This window comes from Amphiura filiformis, chromosome 1 (assembly GCF_039555335.1).
Source record: "Amphiura filiformis chromosome 1, Afil_fr2py, whole genome shotgun sequence".
Classification (NCBI taxonomy): domain Eukaryota; kingdom Metazoa; phylum Echinodermata; class Ophiuroidea; order Amphilepidida; family Amphiuridae; genus Amphiura; species Amphiura filiformis.
In genome coordinates, this window is record NC_092628.1 from 42,695,157 (window position 1) to 42,716,034 (window position 20,878).

General features: G+C 36.4%; 1 protein-coding gene across 1 annotated transcript; it reads right to left on the reverse strand.

The window, feature by feature from the left end:
• Window positions 1–103: 103 nt before the first annotated feature.
• Window positions 104–20,506, reverse strand: LOC140147296 (tetraspanin-33-like). Its single transcript, XM_072169078.1, has 7 exons — window positions 20,282–20,506; window positions 17,573–17,767; window positions 15,747–15,821; window positions 12,383–12,478; window positions 10,905–11,087; window positions 10,027–10,143; window positions 104–9,094 (listed from the first exon to the last, which is right to left on the reverse strand). The coding sequence occupies exons 1-7, from the start codon at window positions 20,369–20,371 to the stop codon at window positions 8,975–8,977; spliced, it is 876 nt and encodes a 291-aa protein (XP_072025179.1). The 5' UTR covers window positions 20,372–20,506; the 3' UTR covers window positions 104–8,974.
• Between the last annotated feature and the right edge of the window lie 372 nt (window positions 20,507–20,878).

The window sequence follows — 20,878 nt, forward strand, 5'->3', positions numbered from 1 at the left end:
TTAAAAATCCTGCACATGTCACTGCTGATCAAAAGGGGTCGTAACGGCACTCAGCAGCGGCCTTGTTGACAGCAATTACAGATGAGACAAAATGACAGCAATGTTCTAGAAACATGATTTATTGCAAACTTCTTTTTAACATCAACTTCATACCCTGGATGTAGTACAACAAACTTCCTTTCAGCAGCATCTTTATTAGCCTTTTCGAGATATGGTGGGCACAATAAAATGGCGCTGCACGAAGTGGGTAAAGGCTTTTGAATTTGCTGGGTTTTACCCATATTGAAGACTGCCCTCCTATTGTGTACACCATATCTCGAAAAGGCTAATACCTACAATGGAACGTAACAATTTTTGGGATTATTAACCAGTTTAGTTCAAAGTTTTCATGATCCACATCCAAGATGCCACCCATAGAAAAATATTCCGACATTTATGGGTTGAGAGAGAGAGGAATCTCACAAGCATTCTTGAAAGTACAATCACCAAGACTGCTCCAATCAAGCCCTCAAAGACTCCGGAGCTAGTCTGAGCACAGAAAATGTGACTCTCGTGCTAGTCTCCTACACAATCAGTTAATTATGTGGTCCTGACACTCGTCGTTCATACAGTCTGGCCCGAGACTAGGCAAATGTGACTCTTGCACTGTCTTCACATCGGTATAGGCCGTTTGCATGTTAATTGTACGAAGTGTCTCATCTCATTGTATAAGATCTTTGCTCCAACTGACTATAATAGTATATACTGAGAAACGTCTTGTTTCTTTTATCTTTTGATTTAAAGCTATAGCTATAAAACATAGAACAGTAGCACACAAACCTAAGAATTACATTCTCTACTTCAAAATATACATATATTGCATGATTACTATCTTAAAAATACATGAAGGCCAGACTTGTAAGAAAAAGACATTTAATAGTTTAAAAATAGTATAAATATTAATATTAAAGTACCTTAATATACATAGATTTGAATTCTTACTAAATATACAAAAACAAGTTTTACTATACATAGGCTCGTAGTACTGTAGATAAATAGGTCCACAAGTATAAATGTGTGCTGTGCAGTTACAAGGTGCTCAATAGGGAAAGGCAAGGGGTGACAGGGTGCATTTTGTTTTGTTTTTTACTTTGAAACGTTATTCCTAAAATTTCTGGAATTGAGATTAGAGTAATTTGATAATATCATAGCCTGTGAGGAAAAATTACAACATTAATGTATTTCTACTACTTCAGACCTATTAGCAGGACTTGTCAAGCACTGCAGTATTTTCCAGATTTTTCTGTGCTTCTACAAAGATTTTTCGCACTACCGATTAGACGCTGTTTACAGTGTAAACAGAAAGTCGGGTTCTGATTAGCTAATTAAATCGCGCCATCATCACATCATTCGCAGAACAACTTGTGCTATTTCAACAAGCCACATAGCATCGTGTAACACAGGCATGATCTGGTTCTTTTTGCACAATGATCAGGACAAGCAGCCTGAAAAGTCTTTTCAAAATACTGCAAGCACTGACTACATATAATCAAAATCTGTACTCCAAGTCTCCAACTCCAAAATGAAACTAATGTTGGTATTGATAAAGGCTTCACAAATGAAGTTTCAATTAAGTTAAACTCCATTGGTATTGTGCTGATCCGAGTGATACCGAAAATCAGCTGATGTTATTAGTGCTCAACTGATTTGCTTAATGCACCCAAATTGTACCACATGGTCATTTATGGATGAAAACAAAACTGGACCGGCGGTTGACCACCGGTTCCGTCCGGTTTCCATTGTTGAGAACAAAAGAAACCGGACTGAACCGGCAGTTGACCCCCGGTCGAGTTTTGATTTCACCCCTTATAGTCAGATCAAATCTTTGAAACAATAGCAATGAAATTGAGATGCCTCACTTTTGTTTTTCAGGATAATTGACATCATGACTACATTGGATAACATTTTTGTATGACACAATTCCATGACCACAAAGATTTGGTCCCGAACTTTTACTTTATGCATCTTGCACTCTACCAGCAGAATAAAATATTTAACTATGGTTGTCATTTACATGTGCAACAAATAAATCTTTAAATTGTTACTGCCATTAGATATCACTTTTTTAAGATTTGAAAAATATTTCTACAAAATTATTTTCCATAAAATAACAAATATGATTTGTGTTATTTCCATATCTTGCTATTTCTTTTTGAATCTCCTAATTAAGTCTTTAACGTCTTAAATTTTGGACAAATATATGAATATGTGCATGTACTGAGTTGGTTCTGAAAACTTTGTAACATGTAGAAAACATTATTAGCAAACATAAATCAATAGCAGTTCAGAACTAGCAGGATAATTACCTACTTGCCTTTATACCAATGATAAAAGCTGATCAGATGAATTTATCAAAATCTACAGTATAAATGTAGATCCATATGGTTGTGAAGTGATCAAGCCAATTAAGTCATTTGTTAACAATCAATTTCATTTTTATTGGTTGGCCATGATACAGGCTACCATATGCCACAAATGCCATTAAATTCTCTCAAAATCAATTTGAGTGAAAAATGAATAATTGTCCTTGCCATTTCTAATACGTGTGTGGGGTGTGGGGGTGTGTGTGTGACAACCGCTCCAATTCCGAGTCAACAATACCAAATGTGAATTGCTGATTAAGGGAAGTCCTTGAAGACATTACTGTAGAAAAGGATATAGGCTTATACAAAATATGACACACCATGACATTCCCATGGACCTCTTTTGGGTCAATTTTTGTTCTCTTTGGAGGTAACGCACCCCGTTCACCAAAGTCAGTAGTGAAGAGGTGCTGTGTTTGGCATCATGTGTAACATATAATGAAATAACCTTTCTTTAGAAATGTTCTATATTGACTTTTCCCTGGTGCATTCAGTGGCATCAACCGTTTTAGGTAGCTATTTTGCACCCACATCTAATCAACGTCTTTAAACACACGAGTATGTAAGCATTTTGAGCAAACCCTCACTTTTTAAAGCAGAGCCTGGTGAACTACGCACTAACCTCACCAGAGAAAAATCAGTATAAACCACATGAGATTTGAATTTACTGTGCCACCACGAGTGTGAAATGCACCATTATACTTGTTCATATTGTGCATTGAATATCAATAAATCAGTAACAGCGACTTGATAACAGTTGATAGAGGCACATGCTGGTAGGAGGTCCTGAAGGAATAACATCAATGTAAGGCTGTATTGATAAACATGGCAATAACAACAATGTTATGCCATTTTAGGTGGTGATACTTTATTTCGACTGTTCAGTGCCTGAAGTGGGTTAGTACAATAGCTGCTCTGTCAACATTTGGCAATTTACACACAGTATATTGTACTCATCTACACATAGCAGCTACGCATGGCAGCTATTGCACTTACCCACTTCTGGCATTGAGCAGTCGATTTCTTGTAAGAAATTACATGTGTAGTCCAGTTTAAATGACACAAACATTGATATCATATATACAATGGGCTATTCCAGTTGAAATCCACACTACCCCTGTGGAAGATTTTGGAAATATCTTCCACAGGGGAGTATGTTTTTCAAATGTAATTGGTCAGGGTTAATCATTTGAAACTCACACTCCCCTGTATTATGGCTTTACCTATATCTTCCACAACTGGAGTGAGTATTTCAAATGGAAGTTACCCAAATTTCTATTCTGTTTGAAATGCATACTCCCTCTGTGGGGGACTTCAGCTAAATCTTCCACAGGGGTAGTGTGGATTTTAAATGGAATAGCTCAATACACCGACTATTGAAAGAACTGTAAACCAAGCAAAAATGGTGTGTTGCCCTACAGTAGAATTTCCAATTACATGTACATTATTCCTCACATACATGTACGTCATTTTTTGTTGCAGTTTTAAAGTATTTACCAATGTAGTAACTAATCAACCCCTACAATGAATAAGACTGTGTTTTCAAGTCAAGATAGACTAATCTTAAGTTAGTTCTTTACACCAGGCCATCAATTTAATAGGCCACACAATCTCAAAGATGGATTTATATCAACCATTTTTAGTGAGTCCGTAAATAGATTATCAGGTTTGCAGAAAATCAGGTTACAATGTTCCTTTTTCAACACCAAGTAGATTTATTCACTAATAACCCGACAGTTTTGAATGTCATGGTCAACATTCTTCCTCAGAGTGTTGAACTATGACCCAACACCTTCCACGACTAACTTCGGCCTGTAGATAGACTATGCCATAGTCGAATTTTATTAAAAATATGTTATTAGGCCTATTAGTCATGATGAACCCATTTCGTTGAACTCAAAATTATACTGATGTTTATTAAAATTAAAGTATTCAATAGTAAAATGGCCATAAAGAGTTAAAAATATCAGATAATTAGTGACAATAAAAGTAACTGAATGCAACATTATCTTGCATAATTATAATGGCTCACTTTAATACTGAACAATTCTGATTTTGGAATCTACCAGTTTGTTGATAGCGAACCCCGAAAATCTGACCATGGACTTTGAATTTTAAGCAGAACTTTACCCCGGGACTTTGCTCTCTAAAAACGCACTGTCAAGCTGCATACTTGTTTATCAGTCCATTAACCACAAGTACTAAGCATGGTATAGTACAAGACGCGCTAGATGTTTGACGAGAGATTAACTTTCGCGTCAACACAAAAGCGCCGCAAATACCTCAGATAGTTGTGTACGGTGTAGTTAATGGTAATGGCGTGGGCCCGGAAGATTTAAACCATAGCGAGATATGGGCGACCAATCATAAGGCAGATCCATTTAAAGATGCATTACATCATGGCCAATTTTAGTTAGGCCAGAAATTGGCCTAACTCTCCATAGAGTCCTGTGTTAAAAATCTTAACCGCAAGGCAAAGTCAGTAGTCCACTTGGGAAGCTAACAAACAGAGGGAGTGCGGTGACTGAAAAGATCAGATACAGATGTGAAAATCTATCAGTTGCACACAAATCAATATAAATCAGAGTTTTATGCTTAAATGTAATAGCCAGAGTATGCAAAATGGGCAAGTGGACTACAGAGAAGTCTAGCCTGTAGAGGGCATAGTACTTAATAGTGAACACATGAAAGAAACAGACAAAGTGACTGGGTTGAAAAAGAACTACACTCATCAGACTAGAAAACGGTCTGAAAGCAAACTTGGCAAATCTGCGATAGCTGATAGCTCTGCAAGTCATGATCAGAGACGAAGGGGCTCATTTTCTAAGTCACATCTATGACCCCATCATCACAACAAGTACTACACCCTCTACATGCCAAAGTTTGCTGGAGAAGGTGTCGGGTCATAGTTCAACACTCTGAGGAAGAATGCCACCCATGACATTCAAAACTGTCAGGTTAGTGAATAAATCTACTTGGTTTTGAAAAAAAACCATTTTTAAGTGACTTCGAATAAAAATCCCCCTGGATTTGTTTGATCCTCACCACATCTTTTTAGTCCCTTTAACTTAATTCTTTATTAAATGCATGACATCCATAAAAAAATTTGGCCTTTATGTATACATAATTCCTTTTTGATACACTATTTTGAAGATTTATAAATGTGAGTTTACAGTATACCTAACAACACAGTTACAAGTTATATTTTCTTAAATAGTCAGGTAGTTGAAGTACTTATCTCTACATTTTACACACAGTGAGTGAATATCTGTTAAATGAAACATATATTACTATACAAGTATTCTTTTATACACAAGTTTACAAAATATATAAATTTTGCTATTCAAACCTTGCTATCTCATTACCCTGATAACAATATAATCATCACAAAAAGTCAATCAGCCATTATAAATATGCCTCTAACTTTGAAACTATTAATTGTATTCGGTAATTGAAAACAGAAGGAGAGAGACCATTTCATTACGGTAATTTTGACACCTTGTTGTTACGATTGACAGAGTGCTGCGGTCTCAGTGTAAGTTTGAAGTGACAAATGTCCATTTTCATTTCTGCAGTGCATTGTATTGATTTTAATTCACCGCAAAGATAATGGGGGGTTTTCCATGCCACAATGCTTGCGTTTAAAAACCATTGAACGCTGTAAATGCAACTTTCAAATTCAGAGTTGTTTTACTTAAAAACACTGTTTATTTTATTTTATTATTTAACAATTTGAATACTAAGTATCAAAATGAGCGCAAATAAACCATCTATTTTTTCTACGTTGAAGTATTACGAATATAATCAATAGTTCTGAAGCTATATATATGCATATTCATAATGGCTGAGTTACTATTTGTGAGGTATTTAGATATAGAAAAAGCCTCTAAAGCAAAAAGCCTCTAAAGTACCCCTAGTTAAAAAAATCTTGTTTCCACTATAAATATGAAAAGATATATGAAAATTGAAAGACGGCATGATTAATGTACATATACAACACACCCTAGTTTTAACTTATTGCGATATTTTGAGACTATTTAATAAAATAAATAGCTTCTGGTGGCTTAAAAGTTTCTTTGAAATTCATTAAAGCATAATGTGTGATTTACTCTACAGCGATGCCCTCGATGTTTCTTGAATTTCTACTTTTTGCATGATTGTAATGCCCAACGGTGTACTAAAATGCCATGTAAAGTGCTTCAATTACAGTTAAGTTTTATATTAAATCCGAAGATTAACGGTTTTATTCCGAATTCACCTATCGAGTGATGGCTGATGTGTCTCGTGCATGTGCATCATTGAATCAGTGACATATAAACTGTATATCGCTATACGTCTTATTTATACATCCCAGCTGCATGAAGCTCAATAACGATCGTTGAGCTAATACATGCATTTTAGGCGCTGGAAGGAAATAGCAATTTTCTTTATTTTACCTCACTTGTTGGTTCAAAATTAAAAGGGGATCAGTGAAAACTAACATTTTGTGGAAAACAAATAATATCTATTCTTTATTGAAATCACACATTATTGCTTTAGTTCATTTCAAGTTAGTTTTGTTTTTTGCAGGCAAATACTTTATTGTTACAGAATTACAGAATCATGGAGACATACAAATATGCCAAAATATAGCAAAAAATAACTTGCTGTTATATAATCCTGGGAATCAAATTTCGTCACTAGTCATTTACAGCCTCTTTTGCTTTCTTTAATAATTCTTTCATGTCTTCAAACAAGGTGTTGAAAATATCAGATTCTTTCATTCATTTCCCGTGCATTATGTGTGCATTCACATGCGTATCGAAATAGTTCATTGTTTGGAAGCCAGAAATATAATACTACATTCGTAAAGTATGTTATAGCAGAAAACTTGGTAAGAGAATAGGCATTTATATGTTTCAGCATTTACCATATGCGAGCAAAGGCACCAAAGTGTTCAAACTGGAAACCTAACAATTAGTTTCAAATCTATTGTCTTGTATTATTCAGAGATGCCACCGAGGTGTTGATAAAAAAACGGAAATCAATCAGTATTAGATAACTAAAAAAGAATCTGACCAAGTGCATGCAACCATGCACTGCGAGCGCCAAAGTCCAGGAGCCTGCCCTATGGCCCCTGGTGGGGGTTGAGGGAAGTCCCTTGAAGCTGGTGGGTTTTGAGGCTCTCTAGAACTAAAAATCTCCAATTTCAGACACTTATTGTGGGACATAATCAATGGCATACAGATATAATATTGACCCTTGAAAGGTTCCTTCTGAATATCATATCATGTCAAAGCAGATGGTGCAAGGATTATTAATTTTTTTTTTAACATAAATTTTGGGCAAATTTACAAAAAAAAACCTGGAATTTACGGAAAAGTGGCATCTCTGATTTTTTTTGCAGAAACTTAATCTAGTTTTAGCGTGCTGCCTGCAGCTGTTCAGCAAAAACAAAAGCACTCCAAGTATGCAAAAATCTGCAGTCTTATTTTGCTTGTGTATGAAAACCTTTTTAACACCTTCTTGAAACTATGTCAAAGCCAAATGTCCATAACATTTCAAGCATTTTTTATTTAACATCTAGTATGATGTTATTTGTATAATAATGTTATTAAAAACTTTCATACACAAGCAAGTGAAAATCATAATATATAGACAACAAATGACTTTGTTGTTATGACATTATTACAACATGATTACAACTAATTTTGCCCACTGGGCTTAGTCGTTGAGTCACAAGTGATTTGATTTTTTTTATCAAAGCATTGGTCAAAAATCAATCATTCACTACTCAGAGACCCAACTGTAAATTAAACTATATACACAGACCTCAAAATAGAACATATTGACAGATTTCTAAATGGGAAAATGGGGCCGTTAACATAAATATTTCTCTTAGAATAGCAATCTGTTGCACTTTCTCAAAATCCTGTTGGGAAAGTATTGTACCATTTATACATCAATTATGGGGTGTAATTTTACAACATGATACATTCCAAGGCCTGTACATATATGTGATGCGATCAAGCAAAATCAGTCGGAACTCAGAAATATTGTTTCTGAGATACAGCCAAGGTTGTTCAATTTCAATAGGGTTTTCTGCAAAATCCAGCTTTGTAAATGCTTTTTACTATCGTATAAGAAACTGAAAATTTAATATTTCCGAGTTCCGACTGATTTTGTTTGATCGCATCAGATATGCTTAAAGCATCCCACAATCAGTGATACCAACAGTACTGCACACAGTACTGTTTTTGTATGCCGTACAATCCCCTGTACATTAGATAAGCATACAGGACTACATAAAAGTACTGCACTATGTTTAAATTGACTACAGGTATTACTGACCTGATGACAGAATACAAAAGAAACAAACAAAAACATTCTTAAACAGTCAAATATAATGAAAGACAGAGATAAAAAGACCAGTTCGCGTCTGAAATTCTGACAACTAGAAAATGCCATACTGCAGAGGTCGGCAACCAATCATGGCGCGCCTTTGCCCTGACGTCAGATGCCAACTAGTCTTTTTTATCTCTGTCTTTCATTATAGTAGCAGTAATTAATAACCTCTATGTGCATAATGGTTCTCATCGTCTGTGTTTGTGTTTGGGACAAGTTTCCAGGCCTCGTTTTTTGCATTCTTCATATCTCCACTGTTCTTGCTCAATCTGCCGACACATGATGAATGCCAATACCATACCACCAAGCTAACAATAGAAAAATAACAATGGACATTGTTAAATAAGAATCATATAGTTAATACACTTCATTCATAATCTACTATAGAGGCCCTGCATGCTTGTACAGATTGGCTTCAATTAAAGGATTTGAACCGGCCACCCAGCCGTAATGCAGTCTATTCAATATACTGTTGGGATCCACCTGTGGTGCAAGTTATGTATTTTCTGTGGAGGTAACTAGTGCATATGTTAGAGATATTGACTTGCTTCTATTGAACAGAGTTGAATATTCGGCCATGTTTGCGGCTAACTATTATTAACTACTATAACCTCTATTAGCTGTACTTTCAATTTACCCACAAGAACCTTAGACACGCACCATTGTTGACTGCAATTCATTACCACCAGATCTCCACTCAACTGAAGAAATAACCTGATTCAAGAAAAGCTCATCTGAATTCTTCAGGAAGCTAGACACAAGTAACAATATTAAATAGCACATCCTTGGCGCACTCACACCCTCTTCGTGTGATTCATTGTGGAACGTTGAAGAGTATTTCAAAGAAGAAGCTACACGATGCAGTGCGATGTCAATATCTGATCATTTACAGCTTTGTCACTCACAGGATGGCCTAGCTTTTGTTCTATATTTTTGGATTTTAGGGTATTCCACAAATATAATATAAAGAAGAATAAAGACTCCCTTTACTACCCTGTATAATGATGCTATCAGCAAAGTAGGAAACATTGTGGTGCTCGGGTCCTGCCGACAGCACAGAGAATACAAATGTGCATCAATTTTTATGATAAATACATGGATGTGTTGTCTATTGGATGCAATAAATGCATTGGCTTCACCTACCGCCGAGGTTAGGGATGGGCAGACAGTGATCTAGTTACTCATCTGTCTACGATTGCCAAAGCAATAACTGCCCTCACTCACTCACTCACTCACTCACCTGTATGGCTGCTATACCAAACACTGTTATTCCCACTATGTAGCTCTTCATATTTATTTCACTCAGTAGTTTGTCTGCGCACCCTGATGTGTATACAATATTAGCTGCTTCCACACTCTGAAATACAATTTTTACAGAATGCATCATTGGATCTGATAGATATTATTTGAATAAGGAATTCCACCCAATATACATATATACTTATTTTGTGTACATTTTATTAACCAGCCATTGCAATTATTTGAAATTAGAATTGGTATACTCAAAATATTTAGTTCTCGATCATGAGAGCAGGTACCTACTGCGTACACAGCGTCAAGGAATAACACAATTGCGACCTACCCTTGCGACAGTCGCATTCAGAGACTCCCAAAACAGTTCACACTTTCAACATAGCACATGTTTGTACTGAGTAGGTTCAGATGATCAAGAATTACATATTTTGATTCTAGTTAACATATGAGCTTAGCTATGATCTAATCTCACTAATCAAACTTGCCATGTAAATGTTTGTGTCATTGAAATTGAAGTGGAGCGTATATGTGACTAAGGTAATGTTGGTCTCTGCTGGTGTACCGAAAGGCACGCTTTCTGGCCAGGCCAGCCAAAGACACATGGCAAAGTGTTGTCGACCTAGTGCTTGTCATGCGAGGGTTCCCGGGTTTGAATCCCACCCAGAGCAAACAACTTCTTTCTTTGTTTTCTCTCTTTATTCCTTCCCTCTTTCCCTTCCCGTCGCCAAAAAGCCCCTGGGGCGTTAGGGTTAAGACATGAATGCTTTTATTCTTGACTGAGCTATCTTCTATATTTTGCAATGTTATGAGGACCTTTGTTGTACTTGAATCTATACTTGGGCTTGTTGATATTTGCATACTTACAGATAATTCCTGTACTCCATGCCCACACTGCGTGTTAATAATATCACCAGTTCCACTGCCTTCTCTACAACATGAGTAAGGTACCCCACATTTATCTATACTAATATTGTCTGGATCATCACATTTAAAGTAACGGTTCAGATTCCAGTCCTGATAGCCTTTATCACCACCGCAGCATTCCAACTGTAAAAAGAAGAAATAATGTTTAATCGTGAGACAGAATGTGGTGCAAAAATGGTCACATTTCGAACATCGTCACTTATGTATACAGGGTTATAGGTAGCTAAATCTTAGTGCCGGGTGAAATTTATATGAAATGGTAAAAAAATTGAAATTTTGATAAGAATTGCAAATTTTTGTACTGATTGTTCATTAAATTTGAGCTCAAAATTAACTTGAGTGCCGGGTGGAAATTAAGAGTGTATGTATACATACCATTCACATAGCTGTCACTATGAAGCTACACAACTAGACTAACTCCAATCAGCCGTCTACACTTCGCATGTACTGTGTATGCTTCGTAGTGACGACTGATTATCTTACAGTCCGTACCATGTCGGACTTCTGAAAACTTTTCAATGCGACTTTGGTTGTGCGCCGTAGCGCGACTGACTAGCGGCGCCTGTGTACCGCGTCGCTGTACCGCGCCGCTGTGACAAGATCGCGCTCTGAACTTCTAAAAACAACAAACTCGGTCAAAAGGTCAATTTGGACACAACTGTGCATGCTCTATGAAACAGGAATCCTGTTGCAAAATCTGTCACTTTTTTTCCACATAGTTTCCTCAGTTGTCAATCCAGACGGTTGACGACTGACTGAGGGCAGCAGTCTACTACACAACACCAACAAAAGACTATTAGTATACCCATAAGACAAAGTGGGATACCACCAAAACATGCAGAGTCATTTATGATACTGAATGCAAAGGGTGAAACAAGTCTTACATGGGAAAGACAGGTAGACCATTTGTAACAAGGCTAAACAGCACCAAGAAGATGCTGAAAAAGTTGCAGGTAGGAAATTCAGCAGAAGAAATTCAATGTTCCAATTTCAGAAATGAAGTCGGCCATAACCAACCACCAGGTTTGTACCTACAGTGGGCGGTGGTGGGCAGCAGAGCCCACTACTCAGTTTTTGAGCCCTACACTCAGCTGCAATTTTACCACTGGAGCCCACCATTCAATCAGAGACCAAAATTGCACAATTTTATTGAGTTAGGCAAGATTTTCATCAAATGCCACCCAGCACTAAAAATATCCTAGCTACATTTTTGTACAACCCTGCTGACCACATCGCAACTGAAAAAAAAAAAAACATCCCACAAGAAAAGCAGAGAATTACATGTAGAATAATATTTTGAAATGGTACAACAAAACACTGTATTTTTTTAGTATTCTTTTAGATCTTATCATCCTTCTTGTAATTGTCTGCTAAGGGTTGCAATCATGGTGCGCTCGGAGGATATTAAAGTGACTTACCTCTCGTTGTGCAAAATCAATAAAGTTGGTGAGATCTCCATCGAACCTATACTCCATTATTGATTCTTCTATAATGTTATCAACTGCTTGGTAAAACTGCAAAAAAAAAAGAACATTGGATGCATCATTATTAAGTCTTGATGTAATAATAAATAAATACATGTAGATATTTATATAGCGCTTTATGCCGTAAACAGCCTCAAAGCGCTTTACATTTATTCTGCCGTCATTAGAATATGTTGGAACCATGTTTGCTGCCTACAAATGGCGCAGGGTTCATCAGTACAACGACTGTGACTACCCCTAACAGCTTCCCATTGCACCTGGGTGGGGTGAGGCAAGCGAGGCAACGCGCCTTGCCCAAGGGCGCAACACAGTGGTGGGACGGGGACTCGAACCCACACACGTCAAGCAAGCTCTCAGATTATGAGTCCAAGGCTGTAACCACTGAGCCACTGTGTCCTCACATGTAACATACACTACCTATGGTAATTATCTTTATATTTACTGACACAATGACTCACTGGCCTACATCTGATGGCTAGAAGTTTCATTTGACCTGAATGTTGAAGATTAACTCTGAACAAATTTTAATCTTTACCCAGAGCAGCCAGCGGCAGTGCACATAAACATTGAAAAAAAAAACCCAGTGCATCTGGCGGAAACAAACCAGCGACCTTTGTATTACTAGCACGACGCTCTAGCCAATTGAGCACACTGAAGACCGGAAGATTTCAATCTATAGGTATTTAGATTCAAATGGTGTTCATCGCATTCTTAGCTGAAGGCATCAGAACTGCATAATTTTAAGAAATATACAGAGTCACATCTAGAGATGAAAAGTATATACTTAGTTCTTTGGGTTGATAGGATGAACAAATTTTAATCTTTACCCAGAGCAGCCAGCAACCAACAATTGAAACATGATAGGTGGTAGCCTACTGAATTTACATGATACCTTACAATCAAAGAAATTAATGTTGGCGCACTCTGGCAAAATACATGTACCGTACTGACGCGAGTATAGTCCCACCTTCGAGTAAAGTCCCACCCCCAAATTTTCGAAAAATTTCAGAAATTTAAAATTTTTTTTTTTTTTTTTTTTTTTTTTTTTTTTTTGTAAGTTATTTATTTTTTCGGCTTTAGAGTGTCCCAGGACCTAGACCTAAATGCTAGGATCATTCATGGTTGACCTAAAAAAAAAAAAAAAAAAAAAAAATTCAAGATATTTTGTATTTTTAATATGAAAATTGATACTTGGTATTCATGTCATAATCTATTAATGATTTCAAAATGCATTCAAATTCAATGCATTTTGAAATCATTAATAGACTATGACATGAATACAAATTATCAATTTTCATATTAAAAATACAAAATATCTTGAATTTTTTTTTTTTTTTTTTTTTTTTTTAGGTCAATCATGAATGATCCTAGCATTTAGGTCTAGGGACACTACAAAACCAAAAAATAAAAAACTTAAAAAAAAAAAATATTTTTTTTTTTTTTTTTCGAGTATAGTCCCACCCCCCCAATTTTGAAAAATGTTCACCCAAAAACGGGGTGGGACTATACTCGCGTCAGTACGGAATTGTAAATCGCTACCCCTATCTCCCAATTCAAAGTTGATGAAAGCAATTTTGACATTGGGCTCTCCAGTCCCCACAACATTGGTTGAGAGGGAATGGGGAAGGGAAGGGGAAAGGGGAAGGTTTGTACTCCTCATCAAACATAGTTATACTAATTTCACTGAACTCTCAGAGCTAGTATTTCACTGAACTCTCAGAGCTAGTATTTCACTGAACTCTCAGAGCAGCAATGAAGAGTTCCAACATATTGTCAAAGTGTGCCAACTATTTATTTCTTTGATTGTAGATCAAGATACCATGTTCAAGATCCAACACAATTTGAAGACCTATGTCTCAAGACCCACTATATCAATAGTCCAATACTCTGTCTGTCTCATCTCAAGTTGAGAGTACTGCCACATTGGATTCTACAGTGGCATATTGGAATCATGCACGCTATCCTAATCCTGCGGGGTGTATACACATGTGCAGAAGGGCAATTTGACTGTATGCTTGTGATGCAACCATATAAATGCACTGATTCAAATCTGCCATTGCAATATCCAACCTGGCATTACTCTCAACTTGAGACGAGACATACTATAAGCATGCTTGTTTTTATCTGAATGGACATTGCCAATATTGTGTACATTCCAAGTATACTGAACACAAAAAGTATATGTGACATGATCTGGTCCATGGGGGCCAAAGGCGGCAATTTTGAAACTGAGATAAAGATAAAAATATGGAGCAAAAAACAATAAAACACATAAGAAAATAGACATCAAAAAATTCATAACTTTAGAACCAAGTATGCTAGACCTTTGGTGTTTTCAATAAATGATAGCCTATTATATGTGTAATGTAATAATTACAGTAACTCAATTTTCAAAAATGCCTCCTTTGGCCCCCATGGACCAGATCGCGTCACATATGAACATTTAAAACAAAAGCAATATCTTAAAGATACTCAATCTACAGTACTAAATATAGTAATCAATAGATGGGTAATTCTGTTGTGTATTTTGATACCTCATTTGGCCCAATTAGACTTTATTATACTGAATTGAATGGAAAATGAGAGCATTTCAAACTTGGGCTATTTCCTCCTTCAGTATCATCCACCCAGATGAAGACCAAAGGTGTTGGTCGCAATATCAGTGATTCCATCTAGCCAAAAAGTGAGTTTTCTGGGTGACCAGATTTAATTCATAACCTCAGTACGCGACACATGCAATCCAATCATTTTTATTTATTTGCCAAAATGCAAACGCTGAACGCGATTAGTCCGTTACTAATATTCAACTGTGGACCTCCGCGCCATCAACGTAAATATTAGTAACCTCTGCGCATGCCGTGTTGTGTGTCGAATAAATTGTGAGAGCGCTGGCCGCCGTATTTGAATTGCGCGCTACCATATTTGCACAGATTGTGATTTGCACTTCTGTTATTGGTCGCCCTATTTTAGCCCGATTGATTTTTGGAAAGGCAAAATAAAAATTGAGGAAAATTGTATGTTATTTTGTAAAGTGAAGAGATGAAAGTGACAGTTATGAATGAAGTTAATAACTTTGGATCGGTAATATGTCGGGCATTGTGAAAAATCTAAAAATTGCTTTGGACCTCGGAATACCCCTCGGGATATTCCTCGGTTCCAAAGGCAAAATGTTTAGATTTTTCCACAGTGCCCTCCAAATAACCGATGAGCAGTTATTAACCTCTAATCAATCACAATTTAAATAAATGAATGTTTGTATGTATTATGTCTAGTTCTGCCTGTAATATCTGAGACTTACCTCACCACTGTAGACAAACGCCAAGATACCAGCCACTATTTCAAGTATGAAGATCAAAAGTAGAAACAAATAGAACTGCAGAATGAAAACAAAAAGAGTATTGTATTTGTTAGCAGTGAAAAACATAATAGAGGTAAAACTGAAAGGGAAAAAGTAATGAATTAGAAGTCGGAAGTATTGATCTTGAGATATAACCAAACAAAGGAAATATTTCCTTTTGTTTCCTGTTGTTTTGGAAACTCTATAACTGTTCATACCTTTTGAACTAGCTGTCCAATTTCAATGGGGTTTGCTGCAAAATGTAGCTTTGGAAATGCTTGTAACAATCAATATAAGAAACTGAAAATTGAATAGGACTGACTTCAGACTGATTTTGCTTTGTCACACCACAAATGAGTCTGTGCAGTGTTTGTACGAGGGCAGTTTTTGCAACCATAGTGTATCTATAATATATTTTGATGACATTTACTTATGATTTTATCTTTTAAAACAAATATGTATTTAGCGATGTTGAGTACTTGATTACCTATTGACATTAGCATAAACACAATAGCATAAGGACAATTGGGCACATACACATGCCAATATTATCTATTGTACATTTTCTATTGTACTGTGATAGATCTCATACCACAGCAATCATTGGCTTCGTTTCATTTTGATTATTGTTCTTCTTCTTCTTATAAGTGCCTCCCTCATATGTATGAGTATTGTCGCACTGCGTACAGACAAGCTGTACTTATTTTTTACTCTGGAACCTAGAGTAGATGAGTGTATTTTGAAGTACAGTCAACATGACCGGATGATCCCTGCTCTTTTTTCGAATAGCCTGTGGCGTTCTTTAACGTGCACACTACATTAATGTGAGAAAATATGCATGTACACGGACCGACAGCTTAAAGTGCCCTCCGAAGCACTAAGCGAGTAGAGTGAAGTGTCTTGCTCAAGGACACAAAGGGCCAGACCTGGGATTCGAGCCCTTGACCCTTGGGTTCACAGTCCTATGCCTTAACCGCTAGGCCACGCTCTTCTACCTTGTGTGCTCGCCTCTCACTATTTTCATACCATTATTGTTTGTTTGTGTGTGTGAGGCCTATATTATTATTATATTTGATGAAATTGAAAGACATCCCCCTTACATCATCTGTTGATGGATACATTTCTTCTTTCACACTATCAAGTATACTCAGATTACCGAATACTAAAAATAAGGCAGCGTTGGTACTTATTTTTACTACAATTCAATTTTTTCCCCCAATGTTGAAAATTTTCAGGGTACACCTGTATACATGCAGCAATGACTTTATGCAAATAAGATTACGTAATTAAAAGTACTCTGAAAGTAATTTTGTGTTTTGAAAAAAAAAGGTATATCTATAGTTGTTATTAAAATACATAAAACAGCGTAATTATGTTATAACAGCATGATTTATTACTCGGAGTTTCACGCCTAAAACGGCGATCATCAGATAAATAGCTGAACACTGAATTGTAACTCCAAAACAACCCAAAAAAATTCACAGCGTTGAAAGCGTACACTATCTTCAGCTGTTTTGATTAACTATATATTATAGTTGTTATTATGTTACTTGAGTCACGCCTGTTTGGAGATGGGCAAAAAGTGAAAGTGAAATTGGGCAAAGAGTACCAGAAACATGCTGTAATTAAATAAAGTTGCAGAAATTATGACTTAAAAAAAACTATTTAGTTTTAAAACTGAAAATTCTCATGCCTGTATTTATTTCTAGCTGTCACATAAAAAGAGACACATGTATGTAGCAGCCGACAAGTGCATCTTTTTGATATGGATGTACACATATACTTACAAATGTGAGTAGACAGCAATTTTGTCTGAGTGCTCCAAGAAATCCTGTAAACGTCAAAATGAAGGCAACGCTTCCAACAACCACCATAACAATGGCAGGATCAGTGAAGAATTCCACGTACGAGTTGACGTTTGTAACTTGGTTTCTCTCTACTAAGGCCCATATTCCAACCGCTAACACAAACAATGACACCAGCTGAAAAAGACAAGGCAGAATGCTACTTGATCTACCGTATTTCGTCAAATAGTCGCCCCCTCAAATAAACGCCCCCCCACAACTTTTTTCAACCAAGATGTTTCAAAAATGCCGATATTTCCATGCTATCTTGTGTATAGTAAGCTTACCAAGTTGCCCACATGGTCGATAATAGCGTCAATAATTGGTGAAAATCTGGATTGGAAACCCGGAAGTCAGTGTTTCTAGTGCATAGTTCGTCATTTTAGCGTGAGTTTTAAGTTTACCTAATGATTTTAACGGGAATTATCGTTCTAAAATTAACCTGGAATAAACGCCCCCCCCCCCCATGGGAAAATGTAATGCCTACGGGCGTTTATTTGACAAAATACGGTATATAACTTTTTCATTTTAAATAATTCATAAATATCAGCATCTAATTCTGGAATGTGTGTTTCTAACAGAGACTATATTATTTTTACATCCTACTATTTTTTCCCTGACTGCCATGATGAATGATGTGTCTTTTTTTCTATCAACAGACGATCGGGTGAACAAAATATGTTGATAGGAATAAGCCGAAACCATTGTTAAAGAATTGGCTACTTGAGATTTTACATTGTGTGCAAGAAATTTCATTGATTTTCAAGGTGATAACAAATTAGTGCCTCTGCCAAAAAATTTACAACAGCGGGAGATGAGTCATTCCACCAGGTTGGGAGGCAGTGTGTGACATGGGTCTGTGTCTTCAAAAACTTGTACCATATTGCTTTAGATTCGATCCGGTCTTCGGTGAAATGTAAACACCAGCTGTTTTCTAAAAATTGATCTTGCGTTACCGGTATTTTTGTTTGTGTAAAAATGACTGGTTTATTCTGTATTATTACTCCATAATATCCATAATTCAATTTAAATTCTTACTATAATCTTTTGCCAAGGTCCTTTATTTAAGCATTAGTCCAAGGTTGTGTACCGTACATGATATGCGCACAGCCGCAGCATCACTCACACTGAATCACGCTTGCATCATGTAGGTACAAAAGGCAAACTTTAGTTTAAAACATATTTGCTAGTCAGCCAAATTGGGCCAAGCGGTTCTTTTAAATTTCAATGTAAATTTGTATTGCCGGTTTATTTAGGCCATTTTGGCTGACTAGCAAATGTGTTAACTGAGGTTTCCCTGTCATACATGTACCTACATCATGAGCTATGGCTAATGCACTAATTTAATACCCTGAGTAAAGATAGTCACTTCTGCTGAGCATCAAATTGGTCACTTATCGCTCACTGTTCAAAATGTGACATCTACACCAATTACAGTCCCAAACTGTCTACTTTTTAGCCGACCTCAATCAAATTGGTCACTTATGATACTATATCCGCATCGCTGACATGAATATGCTCACTTAATAAGTTCAAAGGTGACCAGGACTGTGACATCTAAATTTTCACCAATTTTTATTAATTGACAAACTTAGTCCCGAGTGATAGTAGGATACGGGGTGTAGGCTAGTCCTCTGTGTTTGACCGGCCCCACGCCTCAATTCACGACGCCTCAATTGCATTTAGTTAGTTAGACAGCAATACCCGATTGCTGTATGGAACCTATATCTGGTCGGAGCCGGTCAAACACAGAGGACTAGCCTACATCCCGTATCCTACTATCACTCAAACAAGCAAATCTCTTCACGAATTCTCACTCACCTTGATGATCCTACATCATCAGTTGAAACAAACATCTAAGTTTCCAAAAACAACTTTGTCATTCCTCAAAACTACAAGTAACTTCATTAATAAAAATTTGAAATCATACTATTACCCGTTATTGAAAATTTTGTTCGATTTATGTGAACCAAAAGAACGCAAGTTGAGTTCAGTTTACCAAAATGGTAGCTCCTGCCTCCTGATCACCCCAGATATGACGCCAGTATCAAGCTGCTTATTAAACGGTGGATTAGATTGGTTGAAATCAACGCCACGCTTTTTGACCTTACAGGGTCAGAGATATGCATATTCATGTATGAAAACAGCGATGCGGATATAGTATCATCACCGAGAACTGAGAATTGCTACATTTTCGATGTTTGTGCCGGGGAATTTCAGACACGGAGACTCAATGGAGATTTCAAAAATTCGGCCCAAAGGTAACCAAAGGGTTGGGGATCGATTTTTAACTATCACTAAATGTTTCGGAATTGAGGTCGGCTAAAAAGTAGACAGTTTCGGGACTGTAATTGGTGTAGATGTCACATTTTGAACAGTGAGCGATAAGTGACCAATTTCATGCTCAGCACAAGTGACTATCTTTACACAGGGTATATGGAACCAGATATACTAATTTAATACGGTACTATTGATAAATTATGTTTTACAAGTCCAATAATTTACTTATCGTTTACTTTGAAACGTCTAAAATGTGAGTAAATTATTGGACAGTTTCGAGTTGTACTGACGCCACGGTACGCTAACAATTCAATCAAATTTTATAGACTCATACATACAATACAATTAACAATACAAGTTTTTTAAGCTTACCCAAAATAAAAAATTGAAAACATATAGCGTGTACTTTATACACGGTGTCGTGAATTTGTCCAACAACTCTCCATCGGTCATATCAGGCATCTTGATCAGAATTAATTAATAATACACTTGGAAATATAAATTACATACACTGGAATCGAAAGTCAATTAAACATAAACAATGTCAATGTAGATGACTCCACCCAAACAACGTAATCAATCACCACCGTAGTGGAGCTTGTATTCCAGTACGTACGTATACAGCTTATGAATATTCAAAAGGAATGTATATAATTAATAGCGAATTATTATAGTCTAGTCACTTGGTGCACAAATCGAGCACTTTTGACAAAAAGTAAGACGTTTTGTTTTGAATTAATTGCGGAAATGTTTAACAGATTTTGAAGCTTTCAGATTTTTATGGCATGATCTGAGAAAAGACTTTCTTATTTTTGGTTATATTTAGGTCATTTACATATCGTGTCTTGTAGTTATGTATGTCAGAACGTTTGGTAAAATACTGTCCAAAAGTTGCTACCAATTCTCTTAAAGGCCTATTCAGTGATTCAGAAAAAAAAATTAAAATTGTTTATAAATTGCTTAAAAGTG

Excerpts from the sequence above, each read along its gene's own strand:
- LOC140147296 (XM_072169078.1), bottom strand. The coding sequence starts at position 20,371 with ATGCCTGATATGACCGATGGAGAGTTGTTGGACAAATTCACGACACCG. Across the intron at positions 17,768-20,281 it reads TTTTCAATTTTTTATTTTGG|CTGGTGTCATTGTTTGTGTT; the intron begins GTAAGCTTAAAA and ends TGTCTTTTTCAG. Across the intron at positions 12,479-15,746 it reads CGTTTGTCTACAGTGGTGAG|TTTTACCAAGCAGTTGATAA; the intron begins GTAAGTCTCAGA and ends TTTTTTTTGCAG.